Genomic DNA, 21,078 nt, shown 5'->3' with positions numbered 1-21,078 from the left:
TTAATGTAATTCACAGTTTCCCCGTTATTCTGTATTGCGATGTACTGAAGCTGTAAACTTAACAAATTTCATGACAAATGCCGCTGCTATGACACCTGATTCTGAAAAGAAGTGACGCCTTTCATGTCGCGGTTTGGCCGACGGAAAACTGCAGAGGTGCCTTTAACGGGACAGTTTGCCGACGGGAAATCTGAATGGGCGCTGACGGCAGATGGACCGGGTTGGCGGACGTAAAGGGGAGGAGCTTTTAAAGGGGAAGTTTAGACAACCGGGAAAAGGTGATGTGCATTTAACAAAATGGGGGAGACCAGGCATGAGCACAGGTAAAAGGGAGGGCAACAGGAAGAGGGAGGTTTGGACCACAAGTAAAGAAGCAAACCCTTTGTGCGGGAGACAGGTCCTGCCGCAAACTGGCGATGCCTTTAAGAGGAGGACCGGAAGCGGAAGCAGGCTGAGGGGCGGATGGAGGCGGCCGAGGAGAAGCTGCTGCTGTTCACGATGGAAAACCGGCCGCTCGCCACCTGTGAGTGGGGCCGGGGGGAGGCCGGGCAAACCGGGGAGGCAGCGGAGCCAGACATATCCCCACCGACACCGGCGTCACCACCCAGGAACTTCCAGAGCCGGGGGGTTGGGGACGGGTCTGTCAATAATAAACACCGGGGTACGGTACCGGTGGGGACGGGTCTGTCACTGTGTAACACCGGGGTACGGTACCGGTGGGGATGGGTCTGTCACTGTGTAACACTGGGGTACGGTACCGGTGGGGACGGGTCTGTCGCTGTGTGACACCGGGGTACGGTACCGGTGGGGATGGGTCTGTCAATGTATAACACCGGGGTGCGGTACCGGTGGGGACGGGTCTGTCACTGTGTAACACCGGGGTACGGTACCGGTGGGGACGGGTCTGTCACTGTGTGACACCGGGGTACGGTACCGGTGGGGACGGGTCTGTCGCTGTGTGACACCGGGGTACGGTACCGGTGGGGACGGGTCTGTCACTGTGTGACACCGGGGTACGGTACCGGTGGGGACGGGTCTGTCACTGTGTGACACCGGGGTACGGTACCGGTGGGGACGGGTCTGTCACTGTAACACCGGGGTACGGTACCGGTGGGGACGGGTCTGTCACTGTGTAACACCGGGGTACGGTACCGGTGGGGACGGGTCTGTCACTGTGTGAGACCGGGGTACGATACCGGTGGGGACGGGTCTGTCACTGTGTAACACCGGGGTACGGTACCGGTGGGGACGGGTCTGTCGCTGTGTAACACCGGGGTACGGTACCGGTGGGGACGGGTCTGTCACTGTATAACACCGGGGTACGGTACCGGTGGGGACGGGTCTGTCACCGTGTGACACTGGGGTACGGTACCGGTGGGGACGGGTCTGTCACTGTGTAACACCGGGGTACGGTACCGGTGGGGACGGGTCTGTCACTGTATAACACCGGGGTGCGGTACCGGTGGGGACGGGTCTGTCGCCGTGTGACACCGGGGTACGGTACCGGTGGGGACGGGTCTGTCGCCGTGTAACACCGGGGTACGGTACCGGTGGGGACGGGTCTGTCACTGTGTAACACCGGGGTACGGTACCGGTGGGGACGGGTCTGTCACCGTGTAACACCGGGGTGCGGTACCGGTGGGGACGGGTCTGTCACCGTGTGACACCGGGGTACGGTACCGGTGGGGACGGGTCTGTCACTGTGTAACACCCGGGTACGGTACCGGTGGGGACGGGTCTGTCACTGTATAACACCGGGGTACGGTACCGGTGGGGACGGGTCTGTCACTGTGTAACACCCGGGTACGGTACCGGTGGGGATGGGTCTGTCACTGTATAACACCGGGGTACGGTATCGGTGGGGACGGGTCCGTCACTGTATAACACCCGGGTACGGTACCGGTGGGGATGGGTCTGTCACTGTGTAACACTGGGGTACGGTACCGGTGGGGACGGGTCTGTCACTATATAACACCGGGGTACGGTACCGGTGGGGACGGGTCTGTCACTGTGTAACACCGGGGTACGGTACCGGTGGGGACGGGTCTGTCGCTGTATAACACCGGGGTACGATACCGGTGGGGACGGGTCCATCAGTGTATAACACCGGGGTACGGTACCGGTGGGGATGGGTCTGTCACTGTATAACACCGGGGTACGGTATCGGTGGGGACGGGTCCGTCACTGTATAACACCTGGGTACGGTACCGGTGGGGACGGGTCTGTCACTGTGTAACACCGGGGTACGATACCGGTGGGGACGGGTCTGTCACTGTATTACACCGGAGTACGGTACCGGTGGGGACGGGTCCATCAGTGTATAACACCGGGGTACGGTACCGGTGGGGACGGGTCTGTCACTGTATAACACCAGGGTATGGTACCGGTGGGGACGGGTCCGTCACTGTGTAACACCGGGGTGCGGTATCGGTGGGGACAGGTCCGTCACTGTATAACACAGGGGTACGGTATCGGTGGGGACGGGTCCGTCACTGTATAACACCCGGGTACGGTACCGGTGGGGACGGGTCTGTCACTGTGTAACACCGGGGTACGATACCGGTGGGGACGGGTCTGTCACTGTATTACACCGGGGTACGGTACCGGTGGGGACGGGTCTGTCACTGTGTAACACCGGGGTACGGTACCGGTGGGGACGGGTCTGTCGCTGTGTAACACCGGGGTACGGTACCGGTGGGGACGGGTATGTCACTGTATAACACCGGGGTACGGTACCGGTGGGGACGGGTCTGTCAGTGTATAACACCGGGGTACGGTACCGGTGGGGACGGGTCCGTCACTGTGTAACACCGGGGTGCGGTACCGGTGTGGACGGGTCTGTCAATTATAAACACTGGGGTACGGTACCGGTGGGGACGGGTCTGTCACTATATAACACCGGGGTACGGTACCGGTGGGGACGGGTCCGTCACTGTATAACACCGGGGTACGGTACCGGTGGGGATGGGATCGTCCCTGTGTAACACCGGGGTACGGTACCGGTGGGGACGGGTCCGTCACTGTATAACACCTTGGTGCGGTACCGGTGGGGACGGGTCTGTCAATTATAAACACTGGGGTACGGTACCGGTGGGGACGGGTCTGTCAATTATAAACACTGGGGTACGGTACCGGTGGGGACGGGTCTGTCACTATATAACACCGGGTACGGTACCGGTGGGGACGGGTCTGTTGCTGTGTAACACCGGGATACGGTACCGGTGGGGACGGGTCTGTCGCTGTATAACACCGGGGTACGGTACCGGTGGGGACGGGTCCGTCACTGTATAACACCTTGGTGCGGTACCGGTGGGGATGGGTCCATCAGTGTATAACACCGGGGTACGGTACCGCTGGGGATGGGTCTGTCACTGTATAACACCGGGGTACGGTATCGGTGGGGACGGGTCCGTCACTGTATAACACCCGGGTACGGTACCGGTGGGGACGGGTCTGTCAATTATAAACACTGGGGTACGGTACTGGTGGGGACGGGTCTGTCACTATATAACACCGGGGTACGGTACCGGTGGGGACGGGTCTGTCACTGTGTGACACCGGGGTACGGTACCGGTGGGGACGGGTCTGTCGCTGTATATCACCGGGGTACGATACCGGTGGGGACGGGTCCATCAGTGTATAACACCGGGGTACGGTACCGGTGGGGACGGGTCTGTCACTGTATAACACCGGGGTACGGTACCGGTGGGGACGGGTCTGTCACTGTATAACACCGGGGTACGGTACCGGTGGGGATGGGTCTGTCACTGTATAACACCGGAGTACGGTACCGGTGGGGATGGGTCCATCAGTGTATAACACCAGGGTACGGTACCGGTGGGGATGGGTCTGTCACTGTGTAACACTGGGGTACGGTACCGGTGGGGACGGGTCTGTCACTGTGTGACACCGGGGTACGGTATCGGTGGGGACGGGTCCGTCACTGTATAACACCCGGGTACGGTACCGGTGGGGACGGGTCTGTCACTGTGTAACACCGGGGTACGATACCGGTGGGGACGGGTCTGTCACTGTATTACACCGGGGTACGGTACCGGTGGGGATGGGTCTGTCACTGTGTAACACCGGGGTACGGTACCGGTGGGGACGGGTATGTCACTGTATAACACCGGGGTATGGTACCGGTGGGGACGGGTCTGTCAGTGTATAACACCGGGGTACGGTACCGGTGGGGACGGGTCTGTCACTGTGTAACACCGGGGTACGGTACCGGTGGGGACGGGTATGTCACTGTATAACACCGGGGTACGGTACCGGTGGGGACGGGTCCGTCACTGTGTAACACCGGGGTGCGGAACCGGTGGGGACGGGTCCGTCGCTGTGTAACACCGGGGTGCGGAACCGGTGGGGACGGGTCCGTCGCTGTGTAACACCAGGGTACGGTACCGGTGGGGACGGGTCTGTCAATTATAAACACTGGGGTACGGTACCGGTGGGGACGGGTCTGTCACTATATAACACCGGGGTACGGTACCGGTGGGGACGGGTCTGTCACTATATAACACTGGGGTACGGTACCGGTGGGGATGGGATCGTCCCTGTGTAACACCGGGGTACGGTACCGGTGGGGACGGGTCCGTCACTGTATAACAGCTTGGTGCGGTACCGGTGGGGACGGGTCTGTCAATTATAAACACTGGGGTACGGTACCGGTGGGGACGGGTCTGTCAATTATAAACACTGGGGTACGGTACCGGTGGGGACGGGTCTGTCAGTGTATAACACCGGGGTACGGTACCGGTGGGGACGGGTCTGTTACTGTGTAACACCGGGGTGCGGAACCGGTGGGGACGGGTCCGTCGCTGTGTAACACCGGGGTACGGTACCGGTGGGGACGGGTCTGTCGCTGTCTAACACGGGGGTACGGTACCGGTGGGGACGGGTCTGTCACTGTATAACACCGGGATACGGTACCGGTGGGGATGGGATCGTCCCTGTGTAACAACGGGGTACGGTACCGGTGGGGACGGGTCTGTCACTGTGTAACACCGGGGTACGGTACCGGTGGGAACGGGTCTGTCAATGTATAACACCGGGGTACGGTACCAGTGGGAACGGGTCTGTCACCGTACGACACCGGGGTACGGTACCGGTGGGGATGGGTCCGTCACTGTATAACACCGGGGTACGGTACCGGTGGGGACGGGTCTGTCACTGTGTAACACCGGGGTACGGTACCGGTGGGGACGGGTCTGTCACTGTATAACACCGGGGTATGGTACCGGTGGGGACGGGTCCGTCACTGTGTAACACCGGGGTGCGGTATCGGTGGGGACGGGTCCGTCACTGTATAACACAGGGGTACGGTATCGGTGGGGACGGGTCCGTCACTGTATAACACCTGGGTACGGTACCGGTGGGGACGGGTCCGTCACTGTGTAACACCGGGGTACGATACCGGTGGGGACGGGTCTGTCCCTGTATTACACCGAGGTACGGTACCGGTGGGGACGGGTCTGTCACTGTGTTACTCCGGGGTACGGTACCGGTGGGGACGTGTCTGTCACTGTGTAACACCGGGGTACGGTACCGGTGGGGACGGGTCTGTCGCTGTGTAACACTGGGTCACGGTACCGGTGGGGACGGGTCTGTCACTGTATAACACCGGGGTACGGTACCGGTGGGGACGGGTCTGTCACTGTGAAATTTTAGTTTGAAGACTGAGGCCGGTGTTTCCTGGGTGCTGTCAGATAAGGATCGTGCCATGGCTTTGAGTAACTCTGAAAGTGATCAATCAAGTCAGGCCTGGTGTCAGAATAGCTGACTTTGATGGTGCCTGTGAGGCTGTTGTGTAACTGTGGGGAAGCGTTTATTTTCCTCTGTGCAGGTGGATTGTAAACCAGCACAGCAGTGAAACTGCCCACCGCCCCTCCTGCACCAGCCTGCTGACTATGAAGTGCAGGTGTACAGGAAGGCTGGGGCTATGATGACGGATCCCTCCCACTGTGTTCACAAACAGGGGAACAGTGCCCTTTACTTCCTCTGCAGTCCTTTTCGTGTCCACTCAGCAATTTCTTCATTAATTCCTTTCGTTTATTTTGCCAAGACGTCAGATTTGAGAATCAGGTTTATTATCACCGGCATGTGTCGTGAAATTTGTTAGCAGCAGCAGTTCAATACAATACATAATATAGAGGAAAAAAAAATCTTAATAATAAATAAGTAAATCACTTAGAGTATACATATATTGAATAGATTAAAAGTCGTGCAAATAGCAGAAATAATATATATTAAAAAAGTGAAGTGCTCATGGGTTCAAAATCCATTTAGGAATCGGATGGCAGAGGGGAAGAAGCTGTTCCTGAATCACTGAGTGTGTGTCTTCGGGCTTCTGTATCTCCTACCTGATGGTAACAGTGAGAAAAGGGCATGTCCTGGGTGCTGGAGGTCCTTAATAATGGACGCTGCCTTTCTGAGACACCGCTCCCTAAAGATGTCCTGGGTACTTTGTAGGCTAGTGCCCAAAATGGAGCTGACTAGATTTATAATCCTTTGCAGCTTCTTTTAGTCCTGTGCCATAGCCCCTCCGTACCAGACAGTGATGCAGCCTGTCAGAATGCTCTCCACAGTACAACTATAGAAGTTTTTGAGTGTATTTGTTGACATGTCAAACCTCTTCAAACTCCTAATGAAGTATAGTCTCTGTTTTGCCTTTTTTCATCACTATGTTGGGACCAGGTTAGATCCTCAGAGATCTTGACACCCAGGAACTTGAAGCTGCTCACTCTCTCCACTTCTGATCCCTCTATGAGGATTGGTATGTGTTCCTTCGTCTTACCCTTCCTGAAGTCCACAATCAGCTCTTTCGACTTACTGACATTGAGTGCCAGGTTGTTGCTGCGGCACCACTCCACTAGTTGGCAGATCTCACTCCTGTACGCCCTCTGGTCACCACCTGAGATTCTACCAACAATTGTTGTATCACCAGCAAATTTATAGATTGTATTTGAGCTATGCCTAGCCACACAGTCAGGGGTATAGAGAGAGTAGAGCGCACACCCCAGAGGAGCACCAGTGTTGATTGTCAGTGAAGAGGATATGTTATCACCAATCCGCACAGATTGTGGTCTTCAGTTTAGGAATTTGAGGATCTAACTGCAGAGGGAGGTACAGAGGCCCAGGTTCTGCAACTTCTCAGTCAGCATTGTGAGAATGATGGTGTTAAATGCTGAGCTAAAGTCGATGAACAGCATCCTGACATGGGTATTGTGTTGTCCATGTGAAGAAGCCATGTGAAGAGCCATTAAGGTTGCATCTGCCGTTGACCTATTGTGACAATAGGCAAATTGCAATGGATCCAGGTCCTTGTGTTCATTCTGAAGCCTTTTGGAAGTTCATATTTAATTTTAATTTTGGTTTAAGATTCAGCGTGGTTTCAGGCCCTCCCTGCCCAATTACACCCGCACTGCCCAATTACACCTACTCTAGACACTTGCATGACAATAACGTGATAATTGTGCTTTGATTGGTACCGCCTCCCCCACCCTGCCATCTGTACCAACCAGCTACTGTGGTGGTGCTTCCAGAGCCTGCAGACCTGAGAACTCATCCCCTAAGACTTGCCCCTTACCCTCCTCTGTTCCTCTCTTACCATTAGCTCTGACCTCTGGGAGTTTAGTAAAGATCCTCTTCGATGTTGTTGCTCTGTTGGAGAATAGGTGGTCAATTAGAATGTGGTAATAGCACTGACTCCTCAACATTTGCATGTTTTTGGTGAGTTTTCTACTCAGTATATGCCTGAGACAATTTAACAGACTCTTGGACATAACATTGCTCCTTGCTGCATTTCACCACTCTCTTCCGCTGTTTTAATAGCTTCTTATCTGTCAGGAGGTTGTGTGTTCAGGAGGACTGTTCCTCTGAGTGTACTTGCTGGAGATTAAAAAGGGGAATCTCATTGAGTCTGTCGAGTATTGAAAAGCCTGGATGAAGTGGACGTGGAGAGTTTCCTGTTGTGCGAGAGTCTTGGATCAGAGGGCACAGCCTCAGAATAGAGGGGCGTCCATTTAGAACAGAGGTGAAGATGAATTTCTTTAGCCAGAGGATGGTGAATCTGTGGAATTCTTTGCCACAGATGGCTGTGGAGGCCAAGTCGTTGGGTATATTTCAAGTGGAGGTTGACAGGTTCTTGATTAATCAAGGCTTCAAAGTTTATGGGGAAAAAGCAGGAGAATGGGGTTCGGAGGGAAAATAATTCAGATATGATTGAATGGTGGAGCAGTCTCATTGGGCCGAATGGCCTAATTCTGCTCATATGTCTTATGGTCACATTGCCAAGTTTAGTACATCTCTCCAGTAAACAGAAGGGATTCTGCAGATGATGGATATCTAGAGTAACATACACACTCGGCAGATGGAGTTCAACCCAGATAGGTGTGAAGTGGTTCATTTCAAAAGGTCCAATTTGAAGACAGAATATAATATTAATGGTCAGACTCTTGGCAGTGTGGAGGATCGGTGAGATCTTGGGATCCGTGTCCATAGGACACTCAAAGCTGCTGCGCAGGTTGACAGTGTTATTAAGAAGGCATATGGTGTGTTGGCATTCATCAACTGGGGGATTGAGTTCAAGAGCCGTGACGTAATGTTACAGCTATATATGACCTTGGTCAGATCCCACTTGTGCTCAGTTCTGGTCACCTCACTACAGGAAGGATGTGGATAAGTGCAGAGATTTACAAGGATGTAAACCTGGCCGCAAGAATATTGGCCCCCTTGGATTCAAGGTCCCTTTTATACAGGTCACGCCTGCCCCAGAAAAGGTCCCAATTATCTAGAAAACTACAGAAAGGATGTTGGAAACCATAGAGAGGGTGCAGAGGAGATTTACAAGGATGTTGCCTGGATTGGAGAGCGTGCCTTATGAGAATAGGTTGAGTGAACTTGGCCTTTTCTGCTTGGAGGTGTATAAGATGATGAGAGGCATTGATCGTGTGGATAGCCAGAGGCTTTTCCCCAGGGCTGAAATGGCTAGCATGAGAGGGCATAGTTTTAAGGTGCTTGGAAATAGGTACAGAGGGGATGTCAGGAGTAAGTTTTTCACACAGAGTGGTGGGTGTGTGGAATGCACTGCCAGCGAAGGTGGTGGAGCTGGATACAATAGGGTCTTTTAAGAGCCTCTTAGGTAGATACATGGAGCTTAGAAAAACAGAGGGCTATGCAATAGGCAAATTCTAGGCAGTTTCTAGAGTAGTTTGCATGGTCGACACAACATTGTGGGCTGAAAGGCCTGTAATGTGCTGTAGATTTCTATGTTCTATGTTCACAATGCTGGAGATTCAGCAGGTCAGGCAACGTCTATGGAGTCATGATGTCCTGGTCCTGATGAAGGGTCTCTACCTGAAACCTTGACTCTTTGTTCCTCTCCGTAGATGCTGCCTCAGCTGCTGAGTTTCTCCAGCGTTTTGTGTGTGGGGCTCTGCAGTAGTCCAATGCTGTCCAGACAAGGCTTTCTGTCTCATTGGGCAGAAGATGCAAAAGTCTCTTAGCATGTCCCACCAGGCACAAGGCCAACTATCAGTCTGCTCCCTGGTATAAGATGAACCCTTGACTTCACAGGCTACCTCGTTATGACTTTGCAACTCACTGTTTACCTGCATTGTACCATTGAGTACATCTGCACAGAGTTGTCACAGGAAAGCAGCATCCATCATCATACACCCCCACCATCCAGGACATGCCCCCTTTTTGCTGCTGCCATCACAAAGAAGCTACAGGAGCCTCAGGAGTCTCACCACCGGGTTCAGGAACAGTTATTACCCCTCAAGCATCGGGCTCCTGAACCAGAGGAGATAACTTCACTCAACTTCACTTGCCCATCCCTGAACTGTCCACAACCTATGGACTCACTTTCAAGGACTCTTTAGTCTTCATCTCAGGTTCTTGATGTTTTTTTGCTTATTTATTTATTATTATTTCTTTTTATCTTTTGTATTTGTATAGTTTGTTGTCTTTTGCACACTGGTTGTGGGGTGCAGTCTTTCACTGATTCTATTATGGTTCTTGGATATATTCTGTATGCCTGCAAGCAAATGAATCTCAGGGTTGTATATGGTGACATATATGTACTTTGATAATAAATTTACTTTGAACTTTGGACTGCACTTTCTGTGTAGCTGTTACACTTTATTCTGCATTGTCATTAATTTCCTGTGTTCTGCCTCAATGCAGTGTGTAATGAACTGATCTGCATGAACACTACGCAAGACAAGTTTTTCACAATATCTCACTACGTGACAATAGTTCAACATTCAAAATAAGTTTATTGTCGAAGTACATACATGTCACCATATGCTACCTTGAGATTAATTTTCTTGTGGCATACTCAGTAAATATAAACAAACATGCAAGCAATAAATATCGAGACCATGAGATGGAGTCTTGAAAGTGAGTCTATAGGTTGTTAGAACATTTCAGTGATGGGGTGAGTGAAGTTATCCCCGCTGGTTCAAGAGCTTGATGGCTGAGGGGTGATAACTGTTCCTGAACTTGGTGGTGTGGGACCTGAGGCTCTTGTATCTCCTTCCTGATGGCAGCAGTGAGGAGAGAGCATGTCCTTGATAATAGATGCTGCTTTTTGTGACAGCTCTCGAAGTAGATGTCGTCAGTGGTGGGGAGGGCTTTACCCACGATGGACTGGGCTATATCTACTATTTTTTGTTGGCTTTCAGTAATAAACCAATTTACTAATTTGTCCCGAGTGACTGGGTAGAGCTATGTCTGAGGTGTAAGATGCTCCCTCCCTCCATTAGCCTACAGGTGGTGGGGTGGCGATGGAGATGTAAGGCACTCCTTCCCTCCGCTCGCCTGCACGTCACCCTTGTGCGAGGTGTAGCACTTGCTTACCTTCAGATCAGGGGCATGGGAGCAGGGGGTGGATGGTTGAATGAGCAGCTGGTTCATATCACAAGTCCTGGTTATGTGACCACTGACACCAGGTAGACAATCTCTGAAGAGTATTGATAATGGCTGGGGTCACCCATCTTGTAAAGACACTGCTCAGAAGAAGGCAATGGCAAACCATTTCAGTAGAATCTGACAAAAACATTCATGGTCATGAGATCATGATCGCCCACGTCATATGGCACAGCACATACTGATGATGATGATAAAGCAGAAAGAACACAATAAATATAATATAAAAGTGAGCCCATAAAACACAATATGCAAAAAAACTATTGATTGTCACCCTATATGCACAAGATTAGTTTCAACTCTGGCTGCCTACTCTATTCCTCTCATAACCTTGTAAACCTCTCTCAGATCTCCCCTCAACCCTCCGCCACTCCAGAGAAGACAACCCGAGTTTGTCCAACCTCTCATTATAGTACATGAACTCTAATTTAGGCAGCATCCTGGTAAACTTCTCTGCACCCTCTCCAGAGCCTCAACACCCTTCCTGTCATGGGGGGGGACCACAACTAAATGCAATACTCCAAATGTGGTGTAACCAGAGTTTGATAAAGCTGCAACATAACTCTTGATTCTTGAACTCGATGCCTCAAATTATAAAGGCAAGCATCCCGTATGACTTCTTTACCACTCTCTCTCACTATCTGAACAGGATGTTTCCTGTAGTGGAGGAATCTAAGACCAGAGGGCACAGCGTCAGAACAGATGGACATACACTTAGTACAGAGCTGAGGGGGAATTTCTTTCGCTGGGGGCTGGTGAATCTCTGGAATTCATTGCCGCAGATGGCTGTGAAGGCCAAGTCATTTGGTGTATTTAAAGTGGAGGTTGATAGGTTCTTGATTAGTCAGAGTGTCAAAGCTTATGGGGAGAAGACTCCCCTCCAACCCCCTTCCAATAACCCTCCTCTCCCCCTTCTTACCCCCTCCTCTCCCCCTTCTTACCCCCTCCTCTCCCCCTTCTTACCCCCTCCTCTCCCCCTTCTTACCCCCTCCTCTCCCCTTCTTACCCCTCTGCCCCCTTCCCCCCTTCCCCCCTCTGCCCCCTTCCCCCTTCCCCCCTCCCCCCTTCCCCTCTGCTCCCCTTCCCCCCCTCTGCTCCCCTCCCCCCCCTCCTCCCCCTCCCCCCATGGTCCTGCTATGGTTGTCACCCCCCGTGTGTTTCCGGAGTGCTGTGGAGCTGATGTAGGGACGTGCACTCACTGGGTTCTGTCCACCGTTTGCTCTCACGGCTTGTCTGTGCTGCGATCAAGTTGAACGGAGTGACTACGTTGAACTTCTGGGTTGTGGACAGCTGGGAGCTGTGGGTCACTCACACTGTTTCAGGTTCATGGTGGGTTTCTGATGAATTCATCCACCATGCTGATAGAGATCTGTGATGTCACAGGGCCAGGCCCTGCTCACCCAACACGCTGAGCTGACACTGCAGATTTGCTAGTTGGATATGTTACTCCTCTCAATATCTGTCTTCCTTTTGGACTCATCTGGGGGCAAGCAAAACAGTCTCTATTCTTGAAATACTGGAGCTGTGCCCCACTTTTCAGAAGAATTGTGTTAATTCCTGACCTAGACCCGTGTACTCATCTTTGCCCCCGACCCCTCAGACCTTTGACTTTAATCTGAAACTTGAGATCAACAGTTGATGTTGCAGTTTTTGCCATTTGAAGAACGTTCTAAACTTCTGTTGCGTGTGGAAATGGCTCCAAGATTCATTTTGAACTTTTGGCACTTTTTTAGATGGTGGCCTGATTGTTACATCAGGAAAATGGTAAGAGATTGGAAAATGATAGGAGCAAAATTAGGCCATTTGGCCCATCAAATCTACTCTGCCATTCCATTACGGCTGATTTATTGTGTCTCTCAACCCCATTCTCCTGCCTTCTCCTAGTAATCTTTGATGTCCTGACTAATCAAGAATCTATCAACCTCTGCTTTTAATGTACCTAATGATTTGGCCTCCACAACCATCTGTGGAAATTAGTTCTAGAGACTCACCACCCTCTGGCTAAAGAAATTCTCTGTTCTAAATGGATGTCCCATTGTTCTGAGGCCATGGCCTCTGGTCCTAGACTCCCCCACTGGAGGAAACATCCTCCCCACATCCACTCTATCAGTGTCCTCTGGTCCTAGACTCCCCCACTATAGGAAGCATCTTCTCTACCATCACTCTATTCTAGGCCTTTCAATACTCAGTAGGTTTCAATGAGATCACTCACTCATTCTAAGATCCAGTGAGTACAGGCCCAGAGCCATCAAGTGCTCCTCATGGGTTAACCCTTTCATTCCTGGAATAATTCTTGGAACCTGCTCTGGACCCTTGTCAATACCAGCACATTCTTTTCTCAGAGAAGGGGCCCAAAGCTGTTCATAATGCTCCAGGAAAATCTTCTCTCTCCCACCCCCCTGCTATGCCATTTCCCCTTAAAATCTTGAAAAAGCAGTGTGTATTACTCGTAAAGCCTCTATGGATGCTTCAGTGTGTCTCATCTATACTGAGAGGGTCCATGTGTCATCTTGATGAATTTACACTGGAAAGCCCCAGCTCACTCAACCTGTCCTCATGAGACCGGCTCTCTCCTACAGGCAGGATCCTGGTAAACCTCCTCTGCACCCTCCAAAGCTTCCTCATCTTTCCTATAGTGAGGGGGCCAGAACTGAACGCGGTATTCCAAGTGTGGTCTGACCAGAGTTTTAGAGTGCTGCAACGTTATCTCAGAATGTGGACTGAGGTCTTGTTTTCTCTCTCTCCTCTCCAGGTGCAGGAGATCAAGCCCTCTTCTCTTCCGTGTACTCGATACTTGTGCAACAACTTCCTCGAGAACCCATGGAATGGAGAAGGTACTGTCCCCGTAACTGCTTACCTGTGGTTAGAGCTGACGTTCTGAGACACTGGAATACAGCACTTGCTTGCTGTTGCCATTGACTGCGTGAGACACACATTCAGAGTTATTTATCACATGTACATCCAAAGATATAGTGACATGTGTCATTGGTGTCAACGACCAACACACCCTAGATATTCTTCCTCATCTCTGCTCTAAAGGGATGGCCTTGTATTCTGAGGCTGTGTTCTCTGGTCCTAGGCTCCCCCACTATAGGAAACATCCTCTCCACATCCACTCTATCTGTGTCATCTGGTCCTAGACTCCCCACTATAGGAAACATCCTCTCCACATCCACTCTATCTGTGTCATCTGGTCCTAGACTCCCCCACTATAGGAAACATCCTCTCCACATCCACTCTATCTGTGTCCTCTGGTCCTAGACTCCCCACTATAGGAAACATCCTCTCCACATCCACTCTATCGAGGCTTTCAACATTCAATAGTTTTCAATGAGATCCCTCCTTATTCTTCTAAACTCCTGCAAGTACAGACACAGAGCCATCAAACACTCGTCATAGAACCTTTTATTCCCAGGATCATTCTTGTGAACCTCCTCTGGATCCTCTCCAATGCCAGCACATCTTTTCTTAGATAGGAGCCCAAAACTGCTCTCAATACTCCAATTGCAGTCTGATCAGTGCCTTATAAATCCTCAGCACTGCATTCTTGCTTTCATATTCTAGTCCTCTCAAAATTAATGCCAACATTGCATTTGACTTATTGACTCAACCTGCTGGTTAACCTTTAGGGAATCTTGCATGAAGCCTCCTAACTCCCTTGAAATCTCAGCTGTCTGAATTTGCTCCCTGATTAGAAAATAGTCTACTCCTTTATTCGTTCTACCAAAGTGCTTTTCTCAGTGGTTAGCTGATCAGTTTGTGAGGTGTTCTGGGTGCTTTGCTCGATGGCCAGCTGAGGTCGTGCTGCTGGTTGGAGGGAAACATTTATCCCCAGTATTAAGCACATCGACAAGGAGTGTTGCCACAAGAAAGCAGCATCCATCACCAAGGATCCCACCATCCTCTTCATCCTTGTCCTCTTCGCAGTACAGTCCCACCATCGGGCGAGAGGTACAGGAGCCTCAGGACCCACACCACCAGCTTTAGGAGCAATTATTACCCCTCAACCATCAGGCTCCTGAAAAAGTGTTGATAACTTTAATCACCACTGCTCCGAACAGAGAAGACAACAGCAGAGTACGGCCATTCAGCCCACAATGATGTGTTGACCTTTTAACCTACTCTAGCCCTTATCTCCAACAGGGAACTCTATTTTTCTATTACTTTTAAGTCTGTTTAAGAGCATTTAAAATGTCGCTAATGTACCTGTCTCTACTGCCACCCCTGCCAGGACGTTCTATGCACACAGCACTCACTCTCTTTGTAAAATAAAATCCTACCACTGACATCCCCTTCTACTTTATGTAATTTTGATCACCCTTGTTCTATGACCCACAGACTCACTTTCAGAGACTCATTACAACTCAGACTCTCAATGTTGTTTTTTATTAGCATAATTTGTTTTCTTTCGAACTTTAGTTGTTTGTCAGTCTTTGTTTATGTATAGTTTTCATTCTATTGAACTTCTTTATAATCCTGTAAACGCCTGTGAGGAAATGAACCTCTGGGTAGTACATGGCGGCAGACTTTGTTGCTGAGTTGTTCTTTAACTTTGGATTTTGGGCTTTGGAAACGTGGTGGAGGTGGAGGTTTGAACGTAGTTTCTCCACGTTCCAGGTCATATGGACGCCCACCGAAGATGATCCACTTGGAGGCTAATTTTGTTCAGTTTAAGGAAGAGTTGATTCCCAAGGAGGGTAACCGAGCACTATTAACCTTCCCGTTCCTGCACATATTTTGGACAGACTGCTGTGTAAGTATGGGAGCTGCAGTGTACGGTACTATTTTCCTCATTCCCAGGGCTGGAGTGTGTGGTGTACTATTTTCCTCATTCCCAGGGCTGGAGTGTACGGTACTATTTTCCTCATTCCCAGGGCTGGAGTGTACGGTACTATTTTCCTCATTCCCGGGGCTGGAGTGTACGGTACTATTTTCCTCATTCCCGGGGCTGGAGTGTACAGTACTATTTTCCCCATTCCCGGGGCTGGAGTGTACGGTACTATTTTCCTCATTCCCAGGCTCCCCTCTCTGCCTCTGGAACAGGTGCTTCCCTTTGGCCGTCAACTTCTGTATGAGCTATAGAACTCGAGGTCATTGGTGAAAGGTGAAAACGAGAGGGGAGCTTCTTTGCTCAGAGGGTGGTGAGAATGTGGAACGAGCTCCTGTGGAAGTGTGTATGTGGATTTGATTTCAACATTTTGGACAAGTTTGGATAGGGGTACATGGATGAGAGGGGCATGGGGGGCTATGGTGGGGGCATGTCGATAGAATTAGTCAGATTAATGGGTCGGCAAGCACTAGACGGGCCGAGGAGCCTGCTTCTGTTCTGTAGTGTTCTTTCACTGTAAGATTCTGTGACTGTCTTTGTGCCGTGAGCCTTGACCCTCCAGTTGAGGATTAATCTGTTCAGTGGAATGCCAAAAGACTACAGGACCTGAGTTATAGAGAACAGTTGAACCCGTTTGGACTTCATTCCCTTGAATACAGGAGATTGAGGGGAAATTTGCTAGAGGTGTTCATAATTATCAGGGGCATAGATCAGGTTTTTCCCACTGAGGTTGGGTGGGACTACAAATAGAGGTCATGGGTTAAAAGTGAAAGGTGAAGTATTTAAGGAGAAGATGAGGGGGATCTCCCTGGTAGCAGTTTCTACATTCTCCCCGTGACCACGTGAGTTTCCTCCGGGTGCTCCGGTTTCCTCCCACAGTCCAAAGACATACTGGCTGCTAGGTTAATTGGTCATTGTATATTGTCCTGTGATTAGGCTGGGATTAAATTGGAGGATTGCTGGGCCAGAAGGGTCTGTCCACCCGATATTTTACTAAATAAATAAACATCTTCACTCAGAGGGAGTTGAGAGTGTGGGACGAGCTGCCAGTGCAAGAGGTGGATATGGGTTTGATTCTGAAAACTGAGAGAAGTTTGGGTACGTACATGGAAGGAAGCACTCCGGAGGGCTGTTGTCTGGGTGCAGATTGACACAACCGGACAGATTAATGGTTCTGCATGGAGCTGAGATGAGGTGGTGCTGTGGAAGGTTACAAGAGGCAATGTAATTTTCCGGTGTGTTTCCACACCAAACCCCCTTCCCCCTTACAAACGAGAAAATTTGCAGATGCTGGAAATCTGAGCAACACACACAAAATGCTGGAGGAACTCAGCAGGCCAGGGAACATCTGTGGAAAAAGTACAGTCACATTTCGGGCCAAGACCCTTCATCAAGACCTGCCGAAGGGTCTTGGCCTGAAACGTCGTCTGTACTTTTTTCCAGAGATGTTCCCTGGCCTGCTGAGTTCCTCCAGCATTTTGTGTGTGTGTGTCCTCTCCCCCGTTCTATCCTATCCAGGATGCCAACTCCTGTTCCCATACCAGTTATCAGAAGAGCACTTTGCTCCTCTGCTTTATGTGGGGAATTAGTGTAACGTATTATATAGACTCTCCACATTAAAACTAGAACAGCATAAAAGTTCACGGCACCAGTGATCAGGGCTTAACCCCAGTACTGTCTGTGAGGAATCTGTATGTTCTCCCCGTGACAGCGTGGGTTTCTTCCCACAGTCCAAAGATGGACTGGTCAGTAGGTTAATTGATGATAAATAATCCTGTGATTACGCTAGGTTAAATAGGTGGGCTGGAAGAGCCTGTTCCATGCTGTATCTTGAAATGAATAAATAGATACATAAATAAATAATTAGATGTATATTTTTATCTGTTCGCTCAGCAGCTTGTACCGGAGGCCTGCACAGTGTGAGGGTCTGAGCTTTGGGAAAACAGAGCGCCCTGTGGTTTGTTGAAATCTGGTCTTCCTTTGAACTTTCTAGGACACCGAGGTTTACAAGGCAACAGCGAAGGACGAGATCACAAAATGGCAGAACATTTTAAAGGCCTACAGCAGTTCCGACTGGCTGATTGTTGTTGTGGAAAGTGACGCCAAGAAAAAGAACAAAACCAACATTCTCCCCAGAACTTCCATCGTTGATAAGATCAGAAACGACTTCTGCAACAAGCAGAGTGACAGGTACAGTGAATGTATCTGCTCTGACAAGTTCAGTCGTCATTCAGCCATGCATGAACACAGCCAAATGAAACAACGTTACTCCAGGGCCAAGGTACAAAACACAACACCAACAGTCAACACACAGCATAAGATATCAGTAAAATACAATCACACAGGAAAAGACAGTCCAAGACTCAGAGACCATGAATGTTGCAGAAATCTGCAGTTGAACACCATACGGCTTGTCTTCTGCCAAGCGAACACTGGGGGGGGGGGGGGCAGCACTGACCCCAACTTGGACACTGTGCCTCGCAGACTCCACCTCCTGGGGGGCTGTAAACAGGTAAATTGTCTTATCCTCTCTACAACTGAGGTCTGCAGCTGCCCCACTGTCCACCAGTAAATCAGTGAACTGGCCTGGCAGAATTCCACGTTAACAATGTCCAACAGGGTGATCACTCGTTGTCAGATTGCACACCACCTTTGGGCACAGACTCCCCTGATGCCTCTCTGAGACAAACAGCAGCATGATCCACTCCAAGGCCAATCCTTCATTTTCTCTGTCAACAGACAACTCGCTGATGACGTAGACCTGCAGTACTTTGAGATCTTAATGTCCAGCAAGGTCTTGAGATTGTGAAAAAAAAATGCCTATAAAGAACGATAATGTGTTTTGTTGGCCCAGTAGAAGCTGCTGTGATCAAACACGCCACCCACTGGCTGAAAAGTGGAAGTGCAGATACTGCATGTGTTTGCCCTGACTCAGACCATAAGACTATAAGGTACAAGAGCAGAAGTAGGCCATTCGGCCCATCAAGTCTGCTCTGCCATTCAATCATGGGCTGATCCAACTCCTCCAGTCATCCCCACTCCCCTGCCAACTAGCCATACCGTTTGATGCCATGGCTAATCAAGAACCTATCTATCTCTGCCTTAAATACACCCAATGACTCGGCCTCCATAGCCACACGTGGTAACAAATTCCACAGATTTGCCACCCTCTGACTAAAGTAATTTCTCCGCACCTCTGTTCTAAATGGACGTCCTTCAATCCTGAAGTCGTGCCCTCCTAATTTGGACTCCCTACCATGGGAAATAATTTTGCCATAGCTAATCTGTTCAGGCCTTTTAACATTTAGAATGTTTCTATGACATCCCCCCTCATTCTCCTGAACTCCAGGGAGTACAGCTAAGGAGCTGCCAGACGTTCCTCGTATGGTAACTCTTCCATTTCTGGGATCAATCTCATGAATCTTCTTGGAACCCTCTCCAATGTCAGTATATCCTTTCCAAAGTAAGGAGCCCAAAACTGCACATAATACTCCAAGTGTGGTCTCACCAGTGCCTTATAGAGCCTCAACATCACGTCCCTGCTCTTATATTCTACACCTCTAGAAATGAATCCCAACATTGCATTCACCTTCTTCACCGCCGACTCAACCTGGAGGTTAACCTTTAGGGTATCCTGCACAAGGACTCCCAAGTCCCTTTGCATCTCTGCATTTTGAATTCTCTCCCCATAGAACCATAGAACACTACAGCACAAAAACAGGCCATTCAGCCCTTCTAGTCTGTGCTGAAACAATATTTCGCTAGTCCCATTAACCTGCATTCAGTCCATAACCCTCTAGACCTCTGCCATCCATGTACCTATTCAATTTATTCTTAAAACGTAAGAGTGAGCCCGCATTTACGTCAGATGGCAACTCGTTCCACACTCCCACTACTCTCTGAGTGAAGAAGTTCCCCCTAATGTTCCCCCTAAACCTTTCCCCTCTCACCCTAAAACCATGTCCTCTCGTATTTATCTCTCCTAATCTAAGTGGAAAGAGCCTACTCACATTTACTGTCTATACCCCTGATAATTTTGTAAACCTCTATCAAATCCCCCCTTGTTCTTCTACGCTCCAAGGAATAAAGTCCTAACCTGTTCAATCTTTCCCTGTAACTCAACTCCTGAAGACCCGGCAATATCCTAGTAAATCTTCTCTGCACTCTTTCAATCTTACTGATATCCTTCCTATAGTTAGGTGACCAGAACTGCACACAATACTCCAAATTTGGTCTCACCAATGTCTTATACAACCTCCCCACAACATCCCAACTCCTATACTCAATACTTTGATTTATGAATGCCAGGATGCCAAAAGCCTTCCTTACAACCCTGTCTACCTGTGACGCCACTTTCAGGGAATTATATATCTGAACTCCCAGATCCCTTTGTTCCTCCACACTCCTCAGTGCCCTACCATTTACTGTGTATGTCCTACCTTGATTTGTCCTTCCAAAATGCAACACCTCACACTTGTCTGCTTTAAATTCCATCTGCCATTTTCTGGCCCATTTTTCCCATTGGTCCAGATCCCTCTGCAAGCTTTGAAAGCCTTCCTCCGTTTGGCATTAGAATCCGTCTGCTGGGGGGACTCAGTAGGGTGAGCACTGTCGATGAAATTGTCGATGTTTCAGCTCAGGGCTAATGCAACTGCTGATGCAGGGTCTCGATCTGAAATGTTGACGATTCCTTTCCCCACAGACAGGAAGTCCCTCCAGAAGGTTGCGTATTGCTCCAGATTCCAGCACCCGCCGTTTCTGGTGTCACCTCATGAAGGAGTCTGTTGCTATTTCAGGGTGTTCTTTTCAGCTATTTGGCTGCTGGGGTGGGGATACATCTCTACCAAAGCTGCTCCTTCCCTCTGCTAGCCTGCAGGTCACCCTTGGACAAGGTGTAGCACCCGCATTGCCCCCCCCCCCCCCGCGGATCAGGGTCATGAGAAGCCGTGGGAACCAGTGGTGGATGGTCGTACGAGCAGCTGGTGCATATCACAGGTCCTGGTTACGCGACCACTGACACCAGGCAGACAATCTCTGAAGAGTATTGATAATGACTGGGGTCAGCTGTCTTGTAAAGACACTGCTCAGAAGGTGCCAATGGCAAAACACTTCTACAGAAAAAATTGCCAAGAACAATGATGGTCATAGATTGAGGAAGCAATAAGAACAGTGTGAAGTGGGTTTTCCGCATAGGCAGATTAAAGACCATGATCACCCACATCATACGACACGGCACATAACGGATGCATTGGGTAATGGTTATATGGGTGGGGTTCTCCTGTGAGGAGACAGTGACTGGGTTGGGTCTGAACATT

The 21,078-nt window shown here is 50.2% G+C and overlaps 1 protein-coding gene across 1 annotated transcript in view; it reads left to right on the top strand.

The window, feature by feature from the left end:
• The first annotated feature begins 313 nt into the window (after positions 1-313).
• trappc10 (trafficking protein particle complex subunit 10) overlaps positions 314-21,078 on the top strand; it is a 97,533-nt gene continuing 76,768 nt past the window's right edge. Inside the window, 5 exon segments of the mRNA XM_072262175.1 lie at positions 314-428; positions 431-523; positions 13,688-13,769; positions 15,553-15,688; positions 17,757-17,953. Of these exon segments, the coding sequence (XP_072118276.1) occupies positions 314-428; positions 431-523; positions 13,688-13,769; positions 15,553-15,688; positions 17,757-17,953 (623 nt within the window).

Source organism: Mobula birostris, chromosome 6, assembly GCF_030028105.1.
Source record: "Mobula birostris isolate sMobBir1 chromosome 6, sMobBir1.hap1, whole genome shotgun sequence".
NCBI classification, from domain to species: domain Eukaryota; kingdom Metazoa; phylum Chordata; class Chondrichthyes; order Myliobatiformes; family Myliobatidae; genus Mobula; species Mobula birostris.
This window is presented reverse-complemented; position numbering and strand designations above follow the sequence as displayed.